This window comes from Protopterus annectens, chromosome 10.part0, assembly GCF_019279795.1.
Source record: "Protopterus annectens isolate FY-2018-M chromosome 10.part0, PAN1.0, whole genome shotgun sequence".
In the NCBI taxonomy this organism is placed as follows: Eukaryota; Metazoa; Chordata; order Ceratodontiformes; family Protopteridae; genus Protopterus; species Protopterus annectens.
This window is the reverse complement of record NC_056744.1, coordinates 866,009,544-866,027,129: the sequence shown is the minus strand read 5'-3', so window position 1 is coordinate 866,027,129 and position 17,586 is coordinate 866,009,544. Positions and strand designations below refer to the sequence as shown.

The 17,586-nt window shown below is 43.4% G+C and overlaps 1 protein-coding gene across 1 annotated transcript in view; it reads right to left on the bottom strand.

The window, feature by feature from the left end:
- The window catches only part of LOC122814217 (bromodomain testis-specific protein-like), a 968,108-nt gene extending 951,031 nt beyond the window's left edge, over positions 1-17,077 (bottom strand). Inside the window, exon 1 of the mRNA XM_044086818.1 lies at positions 16,930-17,077. Coding sequence (XP_043942753.1) covers positions 16,930-17,077 — 148 coding nt within the window. The remainder of the gene's footprint in view (positions 1-16,929) is intronic.
- Positions 17,078-17,586: the final 509 nt, after the last annotated feature.

The following is a 17,586-nucleotide window of genomic DNA, read 5'->3' as shown; positions in this document are numbered from 1 at the left end:
GAGGAGAGAGAATAGTCCTGCTCAGTCTGTCTGCCAATACACTGGATTTTCCTGGAATGTGGGTCGCTACCAGGAAGCGGTTGGTAGCCACTGCCCATTCCCACACCCTCATGGCCTCTCTGCAAAGGGGGTAAGATCTGGTCCCTCCTTGTTTGTTTAGATACCAGACCACCGACATGTTGTCTGTGTGGATAGCGATAATGCCTTGAGGGAGAAAGTTGTGGAGGACTTGTAGGGACAGAAGTACAGCCCTCATTTCCAACACATTGATATGGAGAAATGTTTCGTTTGGAAGCCAAGAACCCTGAACTGACCTGCCCAGACAATGCCCCCCCCCCAACCCGCCTGGGAGGCATCCGTCGTCAAGGTGGCTACCGGAGGGGGCATAACAAAAGGTCTTCCCTGATTCAGATTGGATGGCAGAAGCCACCAGCGGAGGTCCCGTTTGCACGCTTTCTGTAATCAGTATGTGATGATTGAGGGGGAGATCCTGAAAGGACCATTGTGTCGATAACAGCCACTGAAGAATCCTCATGTGCAATCTTGCCAGAGGAACTAGGAGAACCATGGCAGACATTGAACCTAAAAGTTGCAGGACCAACCTGGCTGGGGCTTTGGATCTTAGAAGCAGGGCTCGGACTTGACCTCGTAATGTTTGTATCCTTTCGGTAGGAAGGAAGATTCGCATCAATTTTGAGTCTATCTCTGCTCCTATGAATCTTATGCGCTGAGAAGGCAGCAAGACAGACTTTGACCAGTTGAATGTAATTCCCAGGGAAGCACCCAGGAGATGGTGGCTTGTAGGTTCTCTAGTAGTAGATGCCTGGTGGTGGCAGTCAGGAGCCAGTCGTCCAGATAGGGAAACACTTGGAATCCGAGACTCCTCAGGTGAGCAGTCACTACTGCCAAACACTTGGTGAACACCCTGGGGCTGTGGTGAGACCAAAGGGCAGTGCACAAAATTGGAAATGACTGTCTCCCAGGCTGAAGCGCAGATACCTCCTGGACGCCTGATGTATCGGTATGTGATAATAGGCATCCTTGAGATCTATGGAGCACATCCAAACATCTTTCTCCAACAAAGGGAGAATGGACTGTAAAGTGACCATTCGGAATTTGGACTTCACGACGGACTGGTTTAGTTTGCTGAGATCCAAAATGGGTCTCAGGTCCCCTGTCTTTTTTGGCACTAAAAGAACCTTGAGTAATTTCGGATCCGATCTGGTCTGTGGGGACCGGTTGGATGACTCCTTTTCCTAGCAGCTTTGAAGCTTCTACGGCTGCAATTTCCCTTTGACTGGGTGGTGGGTCCGGGATTTTTTTGGACGGTGGGGGTGAGTGTGTGAAGGGAATGGTGTAACCTCCGGCGATAATCCGAAGCACCCATCTGTCCTGAGTAATAGACTCCCAGGCTTTTAGGTGCTTGGCAAAACGGCACCCGACTGGCTCCGGAGCAGCACAGCCGGGCAATCCCTCATGGAGTGTGGGAGGCTGAAGAGCCACGAAAGGACTCGCGGTCTCCAGTGTTGCGGGGCCCTCTGCCGCCTCTGGGATGGCGTCTCCCAGAAAAATTTCCCCGTCCTCTGCCTCTGGAAGGGGAATCTTCCTGCTGTTGAGGGAAGAATTTCTGTGATTTGCGGAACCACATCTTCCCTCCTCTTTTAGCCTTGGGATAAGGCCGAAAGGGAGTGGAATAACGTGCTCCTACGGCAGATAAAGTCTTTCCCTCTTGCTCACAGCGGGTAAGAGTGTCTTTTACCTTGGGTCCAAACAAAGAGGACCCATCAAAGGGAGCGTCGGCAAAGGAAGACTTGAAGGCCTCCGCGAAATGACACAAACGGAGCCAGGCTTGCCTGCGTAGAGCCACGCCTGTGCCTGCCGCTCTACCCGCCCCTTCAGCCGCATATGAGATGAGCCTCATGGACGAGTTAGAAATCGAGGTGAGGATAGCCAACTGAGAGCTAACCAACTGGGCTAGCTGCTCAGGTAGGTTACCTGAGAGGGAATCTGAGAGCTCCTTGACCAGATCCCTCTGTAGTCTGGTGAAATGTGCCAAATAATTCAGGGACCTCAGAGTAAAGGCCGCTGAAGCCAGGGTGCGCTTCCCGTACCGGTCCATGCTCCTAGACTCCTTATTAGGAGGATGGACGGACGTTGAAGCCTCTGCCACGTCCTGCTGGGTAGCAGATGCCACCACCATGGCATCTACAGCCACGCCTTTAGTTAAGAACTCCTTCTCGGGTGGGGCAGACAAAAATTTGTTAGGGCGAGAAGGCACTGGTTACACAGTATCTGGATGTTCCCACGCCCTCCGACAAACCAAATCCAGGAGCTCGTCGAAGGGCGGAGACACCCAGGAGGCGGAGGGCTGAGCCCGAAGGCCTTGAGAAACACTGACTCATCAACGGAGGGGGGTTTGGAATTCCAGCCGCCTCGTTGCTTAAGGATCTCTAGAATGTCTGCAAATGAGACATCATCCGAGGACGACTTTGGGGACCCCTCCGCATCATCAAGATCAGTGTCCGATGTAAGAGACTGCCGGGGAGTCCACGTGCTTCCTCTTGCACGATCTCTTCCTTGGGGCTCTTCCAAGACAACTCCGAAGAACCCTCAGGAGGAGGGAACCCCAGTGGGGGTAACCTCAGGCCCGGGCTCCGCTGCCTAGAGACAGGGGAACTGCCAAAGACCCAGTCTCCATGCCCAGGGAAGGTGCCGGTAAAGCCGTAGAGATGGCGAAGAAGACTTGGCCAAGGCACTCCTCATAGCTCTGAAAGCCGGACCCCCAGAATCCTGGGAGTGTCCGGTCCCCGGAGCCATGATAGCAGACGGAAGTCCCGCGGCCGAAGCACCGAGAGGGAGGCTCGGAACCGACAGCATTGGTCCCGAAACGTCACCCCCGGGTCCAGCCGAAGAAGTCCGTGTGCTAAACTCGGACCCGAAGGCCGGGGTTGGAGTAAGGGTCGGAGCCGACCCCAGGATCTCTACTGGCTCCATCAGCACCTGCTCCGACGGAGCCGAAGCGGTCGGAGGAGGAATGGCAATGGAGTGGGCTATCGGCTCCGAAGCCAATTGGGTCGGAGCAGAAACAAATTTTTGAAAGACTGGGGACTGGAACAGTCTTTGGAGCACCCTGTCTATGTCCGAATCTGACATCCTCGATGACCTGGAAGAGACCGAACGGGTCCGGGTAGGTCTCTCCAACGGCTCCAAGGGACTAGGGGACCGGCTCCGAGGCGACTCGATAACTATCGGCGCCGAAGGAATGTCCAAACCAATTTCCATCGGTGCCAAAGAGGACTTCGGCGCCGAGGAGGAAGTGTCTGAGCGGACAACCTTCATCGGCTCCGAGATCAGTGGAGCCGATGAAGGTGACCCGCCTCTCAATGCCCCAGCCGTCGGCTCTGAACCCAGAGGAGTCGAGACTGGAGGCATCGAGGCAGACCGTTCCACCCTCGGCTCCGAAGTCCGTGGAGCCGAAGGAGAAGCCTGCCTATGTCTTTTGGCGGTCGGGTCCGACGGACTGGTCGGAGCCGACGCCCTTTTCTTTTTAGCAGGAGAAGGAGAGGACGCTAATGCTTCTTCAAAAGAGGGTTTTATAAGGCCTTTCAAAATAAGTTTATTTTTCCTCTCTTGGAGGACCCTCGAGGAAAACGCGTGACACACGCTGCAGGACTCCTGCAAATGTTTGGGGCCCAAACAATATACACAGAGAGAGTGGTCATCTGTGATTGACATTTTAAAACTGCACTTAGTGCACTTCTTAAAGCCCGAAGGCCTAGGAGCCTGAGACATTATAGCAACAAATTTAGTAACTCTACCACAGAAAAACACACTTTTTTTTTTTTTTTTTTAAATGACTGTCACTACAAAGATTAGCTTACGGTTGCCGATTAAGATTGACAGTCCGACAACTACAGAAAAAATAACTAAAGGGATCCTAGAACGCCTAAGGATTTGAAAAACAATTGACTGACAGGGAAAGGCCCTTCAATTCAAAGGGGCTTCTAGTCAGAACAAACACACAATCACACACAAAATTTTCCACAAAAATACCAGTCACACACAAAAAGTACGGTATAGCTGTTAAAACAGCTTTTTGTTATAGAATTAGAAAATTCCTGACAGAAAAAGTTAGTGAAAAACACTACTTAGCTCAGCCAGCTCGAGACCACGTCTTTGCTAGTTAGCGGCAAACGAGATCTGGGGGACTGGTAGTGGTGCATCCTGGGATATAGTAAGCTCAGCCAATAAGAGACTTCACTCTTTGGCATAGGCGTGCCGAGTCGGAGCCGAGGGATCGGCTCCGAACCCATCAGTCAGAATGTAGGCGAGATAGGATCACATAACATCTTTGTACACTAAATACTTTTTTTTATAGCTGTATTGGTTGGCTTTATATTTTTATTCTGTCCCTACTAGCATTCAAAACATATCATCCAAAGCCTCCTTTAAAGACCTCATCAGGCAACATCTCAAGCAAAGTTGGCAGTGCCATGATTGCTCCCCAGGCTAGTGAAAGCGGATAACATATGCATACTAAATCTAGAGCAATTTATAATAGTTTTTCAATCTTACTCACAAACACTGGCTAATCTACAATGTATGTACTGTACCTGTGTACTATGTATATATTCTACCTACATTCCAAAGTTCAGCTGTACACCACAAATCTATTACTTACCTTTATTTTTAAAATTAATATATTTTTTGATTGTTCTCTCCACTGTAACTGTTTGTGCCGCATGCCACTGTAAAAACATGTCTCTTGTAATTTGTGTGTATACTGATTATGTCTAAATAACTAAATGTGTCTGTAATTTTTCTTTGTGGAGCTTTTCTCCCCGGGCCTCTGCTGAAAAAGGGCCTTTTCGGCTCAGTCAGACACCCCCGGTTAACAAATGTAAAATAAAAATAAATAATAAAAATGTTGTAGTTTCTTGTGTACTTAGTCAATCTTAACTGGCCAGTGGCACTTTTATATTTCTACATTACTTTGTGCGCTATACTGCTCAGACATGGCAGAAGGCATAGATGTGGATTTAGCTTATAATTCACATAAAACTTTGAATTGCTCTATGGAATGCCTTTTCTGGATGTTAGTGGTGGATCGTAATCCACTGGTGGCCTTATGTCCTTCTAATGAACTGGAAACGGAGGTACATAGCTCTCAACAGTTAACAGCTTTGAGAGACTTGGAAGATAAATTAAATAAAAGCGGCTGCAATGGCAGTGGTTACATATGGAAGCAAATCTAATACATAAAGTTGTTCCCAGTAGTCTTAGAGCAGTAAGAATGCCAACATATGGGGACAGCCACCCGGAACTTCTTAAGCGCTGGCAGTCTTGATGACATCCAATTGCTGATTGACTACTTTAAACATACAGAATTGCAGTTACAAGAGGAGATCAGGAAGCTACAGGATGACATTAATACTCATTTTTGCTCCATTTCATGCAGAACTAGTCTTGATACGGTGTGTGATAATGTCTCTGCTTTTGGAAGTAGACTGCAAATGACAAAACGCAAGAAATTATTTAGGGACGTGGCAGATTTTAACAAAGGACATGTTTTTTTCCTGGCCCCGTGAAACAGATGCTAGAATGGCTAGCACTGAGAATTCTAACAGTGCTGGTGTGATGTCATCAGAAATCGACTGAATTGTGAATGCAGAAACGTCCGTAACACAGGAACAGTGAGTTGCTCCAGTTTTAACTTCTGTTAATGTGACAGCAGTAGATACTAACAGCCTAGCGTCTACCTCTAAGTCAGATATTTTAGACAATGGAACTAAAACCCCTGTTTTTCTCTCAATGAACCACTTCCAATCCAGCAGAATTTTCAGAAAGGTAGATCAAGGAGCAGACCGCAAAGGAGGGGGCGAATGAGGTCGAAATCATGCATGAATGCGAAACAGGAATGTGGTAACTTGATTTTTAATATCGCATCGCATACCCTCGCTACAGATGAGATAAGACTCTTAGATAAAGGCCTTCTTTTATACTTGCTCGCAACTCTTAACTGTATGAATTTTTTTTTAATTCTTTTCCGTCTTCTGTCCCACACTTATATAGTGCTAATTTCTGTTTATATACTTGTATTAACAGTTTGATTTATGATGGCTTGAATATTTACAACAGTTCGACTCATTTTTTTCTTTAAATTATCTGTGTATTGTATTGTATATAACACATTACTGTGTGGAGATTTTCTTCCCGGGCCTCCACTGAAAATGGACATGTATCCAGTCGGACTATCCCAGTCAACAAATGTAAAATAAATAAATAAATGTTGCTATTGACCTAAAAAATCTTTGCACGCAATGCTAGTCTAAAGTATTTACTTACAACATAATGTAAGCAGTGGTGCAAATACACTTAAGAAACCTAGTACTTTCAAACCTGAGATACATCCTGCGGTTGAAGCTTTTACCAAGTTATGTGAACATGAGCTTAGGGAGAATTCTATGTTTGACTCTAAGGCATCATTTTATAACCTAACAGCAGGTGAACACTTTGCACTTAAGGAAATTCAAAGTAACACTGCCATTGAAATACAACCTACAGATCAAGAGGCGGGGTCATTATTGTGGACAGAGATGATTACCTAGGCAAAATGAATGAGATGTTATCAGATACTGAGACTTATACATTGATTCACAAGTTCCAAGTTGATGGTATCATAAAAAGGGTGGAATTATTGTTATATGATGAGTGGAGTGATTGGTCAAGACTTATATGAGTTATTCTGTGTGCAACATCCTTTGGTACCACTCCTCTATGGGTTACCTAAAATGCACAAAAATATTGATAATCCACCTATGGGACCGATTGTGTCGAGTAGGTGTTGGGTTACTGAACCCCGCTATATTTTTGTGGAAAGACAATTACATCCTTTATTGGAAACTGTATCCAGTGTGTTAAAGGACACAAACATTTTTGAGTGACATAATCATGGTCCAATACGTGTGTAGATAGATCTGGACTGCTTCTAGTGACTCTAGATATAACTTCACTTTTCACAGTTATACCGAACAATCTAGGCATAGAATATACAAGAGGCTTTTTAACCCTGGTAGGCCGGTTTTCTAACAGTAAAGTATATTTGATTTGTGCTTTGTTGGATCTCATACTTGAGAATAACATTTTTATCTTTCATGATAAGTTCTTTTTGCAGAAACTGGGAGTGGCAATGGGGACTGTCTGTGCTAATTCTTATGCCAACATGGTATTGGCTTACTGGGAACATGAATTTGTGCATAACAATCCCTTTGCTAGTAATTTATGTTACTACAAATGATTTGTTGATGATCTTTTTGTTGTTTGGAGGGGGACAGCTGAATCGTTGAGTCAATTTATTGAATATTTGCACTCAACTACATTATTTCTTAGTTTTTCTTACCAGTACTCCGAATTCAGTATTAACTTTTTGGATGCGTGTGGTAGAATGGATGAATTTAAGAATTTTAGTACAGCTATTTACAAAACACCTTGCAGATGTAATATTTTTTTACCCAAATCAAGTATGCACTCACAACACATACCCAAAAATGTGCTTAAAGGTTAATTTCTACGAACTATGAGATTGCAAGACAAGGAAGATGAAGCTCAGGCTGCGCTAGGTCAGAAGGCTTGTGACTTCATTGATAGAGGCTATACAGAGTCTGAAATATATAAAACTATGGATGAAGTCTATGCCCTTAAAGAATCACTTGCACGACCCTATTTTTCTACTACAAATGTTAGTTCTGAACAACTAATAACAATATACAAACATTTAGGATGCCTTTCACATACTCCAATAATGTTGATGAGTTGTGTAATATTTTTAAAAAACATTGTTCTGTATTTTTGATAGATGATGCTGTAGCTGACATAGTTGGTCCTAAACACCTAAATTTTCATTTAAAAACAATCTTTCCCTGAAATATCAATGGTGTTATAAAAATCAACATGTTAAATTTCATATCAGGGCTGAGAGATTAGGTACTTTTTCTTGCCAGCATTGTTCTGCCTGTGTTTTTAATTAGTAATACACTACTCTCTACCTAAAATTTACTAATAGGAGGTTGGAATTGAAATGTTTTGCAAGTTGCAACACTGAGAATGTGGTTTATTGTGCTACCTGCGTGACATCTGATTGTTACTATATTGGCAAAACTAACCGCAGTTTAAGGGAGAGAATTTTGGAACGTGCAGGTGATATCAAGAAAGGTACACAAACTAATGTACTGGCCAAGCATATTACTGAAAATGGGAATGAACATAAATTTAAGTTTGCTGTTCTGGAACTGCTATGTGAAAGTCTGTCTCTTGGTGATTTAGTGAATCTGACAATGTGCAGAACTAAGGTGGATAGTCTGTCGAAATGCTGAAAAACACCCAGGCTTGAATAGGCGTATTTCCATTAAACCTGTTTTAAAAGGGAGAACATTACCTCATTGAATTTTTCAATTAGATATGTCATGTGATTTTTATATGTAAATGGTTGTCTTGACTGTTTTTTAAGTCTGATGAAGCACAGCACTTTTTGCTGTGAAAACGCTAACTTTGTACAATAAATCCGTTATTTTACAGTTGTGTTAGCTTTATATTTTTATTTTGTACAACCATGGAAAGAACAAGAAACTAATAACTGATTAAAGCCCAACAAGGCCAATTATGAGGTCAAGATAGTCTCACAGGCTAAAGCTATGTACAAAACCTCAAAGGAGATGCACATCAGTGTGCCAAACTGGTGGTCAATGGTGCCACCTTCATTGAGCAGAGTGACGTAGTGAATTTGCTGGTTGATAAATTCAGCTCAAACATCAACCCCCACTCCCCCTGCATTTCCCCATAAAATACCTACTAGCATTACCCCCCAAATATTAACAGGAAGAAGGTTCTGGCAGTGCTGGCTAAAGCCAAAAACACAGCTTTAATGAGTCCTGACAATATCACCACGGTAATGGATAAGGGGAAAATGGTGCACACAGCCTACATGGACTAGGCATACACCCCTACATAACTTGCTGGATTGTCATCTGGTTCATATTCAGGACCCAGGAAGTCAGGACTGGTGATACCACCTTCACTAAGAGCAGTCAACAGCCGGGGTATCTCAGGGTACCATGGTGGGAACCACTCCTATTTGGCATCGACTTCTCAGTGGTAAAGGCTGTCAAGGGTCTTTGGCTGATCAAGTTGGAAGATGACTGCAAATTGGGAGTTATCACAGATTCCCCCCATGACCCAAATGTTTTACAAGTTGTTCTAAATCAAATAAATCTATTACCATCTACTGTCCTACTCAAAGCTCATATCTATTTTTGACCCATCATCCACAAAAACATTCCTATCAAATCTCTGTGTCTAGCTTTAGTTCATCGAATAACTAAAGCTCGATCTTATAATATCAACAGCTAAAATTGTCGAACGGCCAATTTAACCAAGGAAAACACTTCCCTTGGCTGAATCAAAAAAAAAAACTTTACATCCGAAATCAAGCAGGGGGGGAGGTTTCGCCACCCACCCACACCCCCCTACCTAAATATACCAACTCAGAGATCGTTCCAAATTGGAGAAATAGGCATACTCCACATAACGAGCAAGGGAAGTGTTTCCCTGGGTTAAATCAGCCATTCGACAATTTACGGTTTCGATATTACAAGTATGAGCTTAAATTATTTGATTAAGTAAAGCTTTGATCTTGTAATATAGAACCAAATCTTTTATAGTATATCTCTATAAAAAATCTTCATAATTTCCCTAACTCTTCTTAAATTATAATATATCCACAATAAAATACTCCCCCTGTGCTTCGTACATCAATGAAAACTCTACATCACAACCTCCATCTGTTTCTAATATATATTTAACCAAACTTTATTTAGTATGGTCTTATTGTTTTACTGCATTTAGTACGGTTCTGTTCTTGCAATACTTAGGCATCATGTCTATTTTCACTAGTAAGTGAAACTAAACACCCCCATAACAATCTTAGACTCTCATGTCAACAACTTATTTCATTCTATCACACCTACCATGATGCCTTTCAATTATGTAAATATGTGACTTTATGTACCCAGTTTATCTGTACTTTGGTAAATATCTGACTCTATGTATTGGTGTTTCAAATGTTCATAGGTTCATACTAGGCTATCTGCCCTAGGGCATTTATAAGCCTAGCCAGAGTGTGTTTGGCTTTCGCCACCCATTTTAAATTAATTTTGCTATGCCCTTTTTCGAGGTTAGTATACTGTGCCTCTGTCTAACAGTGAGACAGAAGTGATACCCAGGGTAAACCTACGATCTTCCATCCACTCATCAAGATTCCTCTTGAAGAGAGTCAATGAGGGACTCTGCCTAATCTGGACTGGGATTTTATTCCAGAGTGAAGGGAGCCTCTGGGTTATGAATCTGTCCCTCCAGCATGTCCTATTTATTTCAGTGCTGAGGTTCAAGTCTCTCGAGCGCGTAGCTCGAAGGGATTTGGATTTTCTGAGGTGCAGCATGTCCATTAATTCCGGGTTGGACATGGCTTTATACATCAGGCACAGATCGCCTTTGAGCAGGCATATGCCACTGAGTAGAGCTGGAGTTTCTTTAACCGGGCAGCATATGGCATCTGTTTGAGCCCTATGATCCTCTTGGTGAGGTACTTTTGGGGTCTTTCCAGTTGCTGCAGTTGTCTGGTAAGGTACATCCCAAAAGGGACATTGTACTCAATTATGGGCCTGATGAGGGATGAGTAAAGAGGCACAATGACCTCCCCTGATCTAGATGTGAATCCCTTCATGATTAGGTGGGCTATATAAAATGTTTTTCTACCCACTTTGGCCACGTGGTTGTCAAATGAGAGACTGCTGTCAACTTGGGTCCCCAGGTCCCTAATTACTTCTTCTGTAATTAATGGATTACCACCTATGTGGTAATTTGTGGGCACTTTGTTTTTGCCAAAGGGGATGACTATACACTTTTTGGCGTTTAGCTTGAGGCCATGGCTCTGGCACCAGTTGTCTGTTTCTATGAGGCCCTTTTGGAGGATGCTTGTGTCAGCTGGAGAGTCGATTATGGCACCCAGTTTGCAGTCATCTGCGAACTTAGTCAGCCACAGTCCTTCCGTGTTGGCCTGTACCTCCGAGAAATATATACTGAACAAGAGAGGTCCCAGAACTGAGCCTTGGGGGACGCCACTTGTAACTGGTTTGGAGTCTGACATGGCTCCAGCAATTCTAACCATGTGGGTTCTGTCCTTGAGCCAGTTTGCAACCCATCTAGTGACATAGGGGTTTATATTTAAGCTGGTGAGCTTATCTATAATGCCCGAGTGGGGTATTGTATCGAAGGCTTTTGCGAGGTCCAGGTAGGCTGTGTGGACCACCTTCCCCTCGTCAATGGCCTTGGTGACTGTTTCAAAGAAATCAACCAGGTTTAAGAGGCAGGATCTGCCCTTAACAAAGCCGAACTGGGTAGGATCCAGTGTCTGTAGGTCCCCAATATCTTTATTTATGAGGTCCATGATGATCCTTTCCATAGCTTTGCAGACCAAGCTAGTCAGGCTTATGGGGCGATAGTTTCCAGGATCCATTGAGGCACCACCTTTGTGGAGAGGAACCACTGTTGCTGTACACAACTCTTTGTGTACATATCCTGTAGTAAGGCTGAGATTGAACAGTAGTTTTATGTTTGGGTTTAGCTCTTCTTGGAGTTCATGTAGGACACAGCCCGGGACACTGTCTGGTCCCATTGATGCTGTGTTTTTTGCTTTGGAGAGGGCAGCTCTTACCTGAGCATCTGAGATGTCAGGGGGGCAGCACTCTGCTAGGATAAATATTTGCCCTTTTGGTGGGGGGGGGGTAGAAGTTTTCGCTGAACCTGTCAGCTAGGATGTTGGCAATGTCTGTGGGTTCGGTGTATTTTTTGTCATTTTGGACTAATTCTGAGCATATCTGGGAATTCCCACCCAGGTTCCTAACATAACTAAAGAAAGCCTTGTGATTATCCTTAGTGTCCTGTGCAATTTTTCTCTCGAAGCTGGCCTTAGACGATTTTATGAGTGCCCATAGTTTTTTGCTAATACTGATCAGAGATGCCTTCCCTTTTTGGGATTTTGCTCTATTATGTAGTAGCTTCCTCCTTCTATTGTATAGTTTGTTTATGGCTGGGGTCCACCAGACAGGACGTCTGCCTTTGGAGGATTGGGTCTTGGTTTTATTTGGGATTGCATGATCCATGCATTCCTGAAGGTGTTCATAGAATGCGTTTATAAAGGATTCTGCGGTCTGGGCCATATTTTTCACAAGCCCGGGGGCTTTGAAGGATTCCACCTCGGTTTTGAGGAGTGTGAAATTTGCTTTAGAGAAGTTTTTCACTGTGGTTTTCAGGGCAGGGGGTGGAGTCGGGATGTGAATATCCAGTGAGATTAGTTTATGGTCTGATCTTACCAGTGAGGGATACACTTCTGGTCTGGAGCATAGAGTCCCCATGTTGGTGATGATCAGGTCCAGTATGTTTACCCCTCTTGTGGGAGTGGTAACAAGCTGTTCCATAGCATTTGAGTTTATAAATTCTAGGAACCTTTGGGCTAGGGTGTTGGAGCTAGAGTAATGCTCCCAGTCTATGTTTGGGTAGTTGAAGTCACCCAATATAATGGTGTTTGGAGAGACCTTCATATTTTCCAGTGTTCTCAGGAAGGCCGAGTGGGGTTCCTGGGTTTGGGAGGGTGGTCTGTAGCAGGCTATAAACTGGAAGGCAGTTTTACCCACTGTTAGTTGCACATGGATAGTCTCTGATGCTTCGTGCTGTGCCACCAACCTGGAGGTGTGGGTATCTTTGACAAATATTGATACTCCCCCTCCTTTTGTAGTACGGTCCAAGTTTTGGGGCCGAAAAGCATGGTATGAGGTATAACCTGGTAGTGCTGGGGTGCTCTCGGGAGCCTTGAACCAGGTTTCTGTTACTGCACAGATATCAATGTTCCCCATGCTAAGGAGAGTTTCGAGTGCGTGCATCTTGAGGTTTAGACTTCTGGCATTGAGTAGCATTACTCTTAGTTTCTTATCCCTTGTGAGGTGGGTTTGTCTTTTGAGCCTTGCCTAAAAAAGGCACTATGGAAGTAGCAAGAGCCTTTGCCAATATCCAAAAGTCCAGGGGTGACAGGTGCAAGCCGTCCCTAGCGAAGCATCGTGGCTTGTCGAGCATGTCATCCCAGGCTGACAGGCATTGGATCCCCTTTGAATGACACCAATACTTAAGCCAATTGCTGAAATTGATCATCTTGTCTTCATATTGTGGCATAATTCTTGGTGAGGGTAAGATGCTACTCAAGGTCAGGGTCATACCGGCCTGGGCTACATGCTCAGAGAGCTCCTCTATGTCTCTTTTCATGTAGTCCAGGGAGGTATGTCTCAGGTCATTCACACCAGCATGGACAATGACTGAGTCATATTTGTACTTGCCTTGGATTGACCTGAGTGCTTGTGTTATGTGGCGGATCCTAGCGCCCGACAGGCAGCTCACCGTGACCTTCTCCTTGTTCAGCCTGGTGAGTGGGATGTCAGTGTGCCTGACAATAGAGTCACCTATTACAAGTGTATCAGGTGTGTTGTTTAGCCTTAAGGGCTGTCACTGTTCAGCACACTGGCATTGTGAGCTATGTGTTGCACGAGTTTTGTTTTGGGGTAGCGGTTGCTTGGGTGTCTGCTTTGGAGGTCTCTGCTGCTTAGGCAGAATTTATTTAGAGCCTCTGAGTATGTTTTTGTGTATTTATGTGTTTGGTTTGCTGTTGTGGTAGGTCTATGTGAGACTGGAATTGTAGTGAGTGTGGTTTCCTTCTCCTCCTGACTGGTTTCGCCAGTACTGGGTTGAGAGAGCTTAGCCTCCAGTATGGCTATATGGTTGCATCTCTCACATGTGTTGGAATTTGTTGGGAGGAGGAGAGGGTTGTCTGTGTACATGAGGCAGTTGTAACATTGCCTCAAGTTTCCGAGATTCACCAGCTGGACAGGAGATTGACAACTGACCTTTGGACATGCTAGAATAGTATTGGGAATTCCTTTATAATTGAAAAAAAAAGGGCCAATGGGGAACGAGGTATTCAAGGGGAGTTTGTGAGGGTGTAGTGCTTTTAATATTTTAGTGCTGACTTGTATAATTGCTTTAGTGAGCAAGTGCCAGGTAACTTAAATGCAATGTGTTTCAAGTAACTTAAATGCAAAAACAACAAACAGTAACTTTCTTTCAAGTGAAACAAGGAAATAAGTACAGTAAGCAATGCAGATATCACTAGGGATCCACAGAAGTGCTGAAAAGCCGCGTTTTAGGTGGAATTAGCATTTCAGGGAAATAACAAGCAAACAAGCAAGCAGCATACAAATAAAGCTAGATTCAGCAGGCCTGGATCTAGTGTATGCTACAGCAAACAAGGTGTACCAATTTCAGTAAGAAACAGTTCAAATATGCAGGCACTATAAGCCTTTAACCAGAAATTCCCAGCTCAGAAGGGCAGAGTCCAGCCTCTCCTCCCACAACAGTGCAGACCACAAACCCTTTTAATGTAAAATAACTGGCCTGAAGCCCAAGTGCTTAAACCAGAATTAATACACTTTTAGAATAACAGACAGAGCCCTCAATCAGCAGTTCCCAACTTACAAGGATGTAAGCTACCTGTTCTGCCACTACAGTGCAGACCACAAACCTCCTTAATGTAAAACAACTGGTGTGAAGCCCAAGTGCTTAAACCAGAATTAATACACTTTTAGAATAACAGACACTGAGCCCTAAATCAGCAGTTCCCAACTTAGAAGGATGTAAGCTACCTGTCCTGCCACCACAGTGCAGGCCACAAACCTTCCTAATGTAAAACAACTGGTCTGAAGCCCAAGTGCTTAAACTAAAAGGCTTAGAATGAGTTACACCAAGCAGTAATAAATACAATTGAGTACTTTTAAGATGGCGCAAAAGCAAAATAAAGTAGGAAGAAACACAAATACAGTAAAAGCAGATTTTTTTTTTTTGAGTGAGCAAATGAGATGGGCCCAGGAGTTACAGGACAGAAACAACTGCAAATGCAGGCCTTCATATCTGAAAGTTGAGAGATATGGAAGACCGCCCAAACGGCCAATAACTACAAATTCTGGGCCAGAACCACTCCTTATGTGGTAGACAGGTTACCTAGTGCTTACCACTCCCACTGATAAGCTAGAAGGCTTCCCTCCAACACAGAAAGGCTTGTGGGTTCAGAAGCTTACAAATAGTCCTGGATACAGCAAATCTGTATCTGGAACACTAATTACAGGAAAGGTAGGAAACAGGCTTACAATTTTTTTTTTTCTTTTCAGAAAAGTAGTAAAATCAATTCACATGCAGTGCAAGCTGGCACACTTGAGTATGTAGCAATATTAGTCCACACACAGTTTGAAAAAATGTAATGTAATTACAGAAAAAATAATGTAATTTTGTATTTACTATTAGAGAAATAAATTCTCTATGTATTGCAATGTGAAATGTGTTTTATTCCTGGAGCTTTTCTCCCAGGGACAAATAATCAAATGTTAAATAAATAAATAAAAATAAATAAATGACTGATACCACAGCCATGGACTAAAACTCAAAGCCAAGAAATGCACTAAAGTGCCTCTTGGGAAAACTGCCAGCCAGGCTAATTACTCCATCTATAAAAATACTTCTAAGATCTGACTCCACAGTCAGTGATCTGGGAACATATAGAGACAGTAATCTGGTCTTTGACCAACGCAGTAAAAACATCATTCTATGTTGTCCAACTTATAAGTAAGGGCATGGCATCCAGGTTCAAGGAAGTCATAGTGCCACTTTATTCAGCCTTTAGCAGACCCATCATTGGGTATAATGCTCTGTTTGGTATGTACCTGACCAGATACATGCAACAGTTGGAACACCAAGAAAGGGTCCTTACCAGGAGAATGCAGGGTTTAAACACATTGCCCTATAAAGATTGTCTTAAAGCCCTGTCTTTATACTCTGTCACCTACACGTTACTGACAGGCGATCTATGCCTGGCATACAAAGCATCCTCAAATCCAGCTCTGATGGACTTTTGCAGATCAGCAACACAAACAGCACCAGAACCACTAGATCCAAGGATTTAAATTTGCTTGTGACATAAATTAGACATGATGAGACAGATGTGTGTCCTTAGAGGATATCTATGCTCTGGAACAGGCTCACCAGCCATGTGAAGCAGAGTCCTTCCCTAGCCTGTTTAAACATAACCTTGACTGATGGATAGGAAATCGGAAATTCTCCCTCGGTCTGGCCCCAAATGCCTCTGATAGAAGAGGCAGACAGTAATTCTCAAATTAACATACCCCCCCATAACTTCTAGAAACTTCCTAACGTACTCGCACCTAATAAACACCCATGACACACAGGGACACAACTGGGATGGACTGCATGTCTAGACATATAAAGGTCCTGATGGTCGTTAACCTAGTACACACCTATGAACCCAAGAGATTTGTCTTCTGGCAGGAAGGCCATCATTTTTACGATGTCCATCCCATGCTAGAGGAAAACAATTCATTTTGATGGTGTGAGGAAGGACTTTTGAAGGTTCAACTTCAAGCTCAAAAGGGAATGGAGGGATGTGATGTTGTCTGAGGACTCCAAGTAACTGGACACAATCGGCACAAATCAGCAATTTGCTTAAATAATGAAAAATATGGATGCCTAGTGCCATGTACTGCAACAGAACCACCAGAATTAGATGTCTGCAGAACACTCTTAGCTAAGGAAACAACACCAGCCTCAAACAGCTAATCTGATTATCAGCCGTATGATCAAGCTTTTGTTTCTTTTTCTTGGGAACTTTACTATTACATAAATTATCTAGGGACTGAGTATTATATCTGACAAAGGGTCTCTTACCACAGACTACTCCTGCACTTAAAAGGTTTGGTTCTCCCATACCTGCCCCAGGTACTGGAATAGCCCCAGTATCTAAATCATGTTCCATAGTGGCTGGCAAAGCTACACTAGAGGTAAATGGGGCAAAAGGTAACTGGTGTGCAGACCAAGCAGGAGCTCCAACAGAATCACTAACCATAGGCCAAGGCATATTTGTATTTTTTTTTTTTTTCTTTTTAGGTGCAATCAGATTTGATGGGGGGAGGATAACAGTTAGGCTCCATCTCGTCAGGGGAGAGAACACCAGCCACTATATACCCCTCAACCTCTTTGTGTAAGAAATCTGCACAAAGCCAAAAATAATGAACAAAGATCATAAAATAGGACAGTTTTTAAATACTGCTCTTACAAATTTGGAAATTTGTTAGAACAGGTTATGCATTAACATACATTTTTCTGAACTGTATGAAATCTAAAACTCGTATGTCTTTTATTATTTAGTGACTTCAATTATCAATGATCTTTCAGAAAACCACAAATTGTATGGGGAACAGACCAAAAATATGAGTAAAAAATCTGGACAGTTAAGAGGTATGCCAGCCAGAATAATAAACTAACAGTACTGAATAATGTATCACAATAAGCACTCAAATTTTTTTAGTAATAACTATGTCCCCACGCAACTAAACTCTGGCAAACCATCCAATTATTACACAAAAC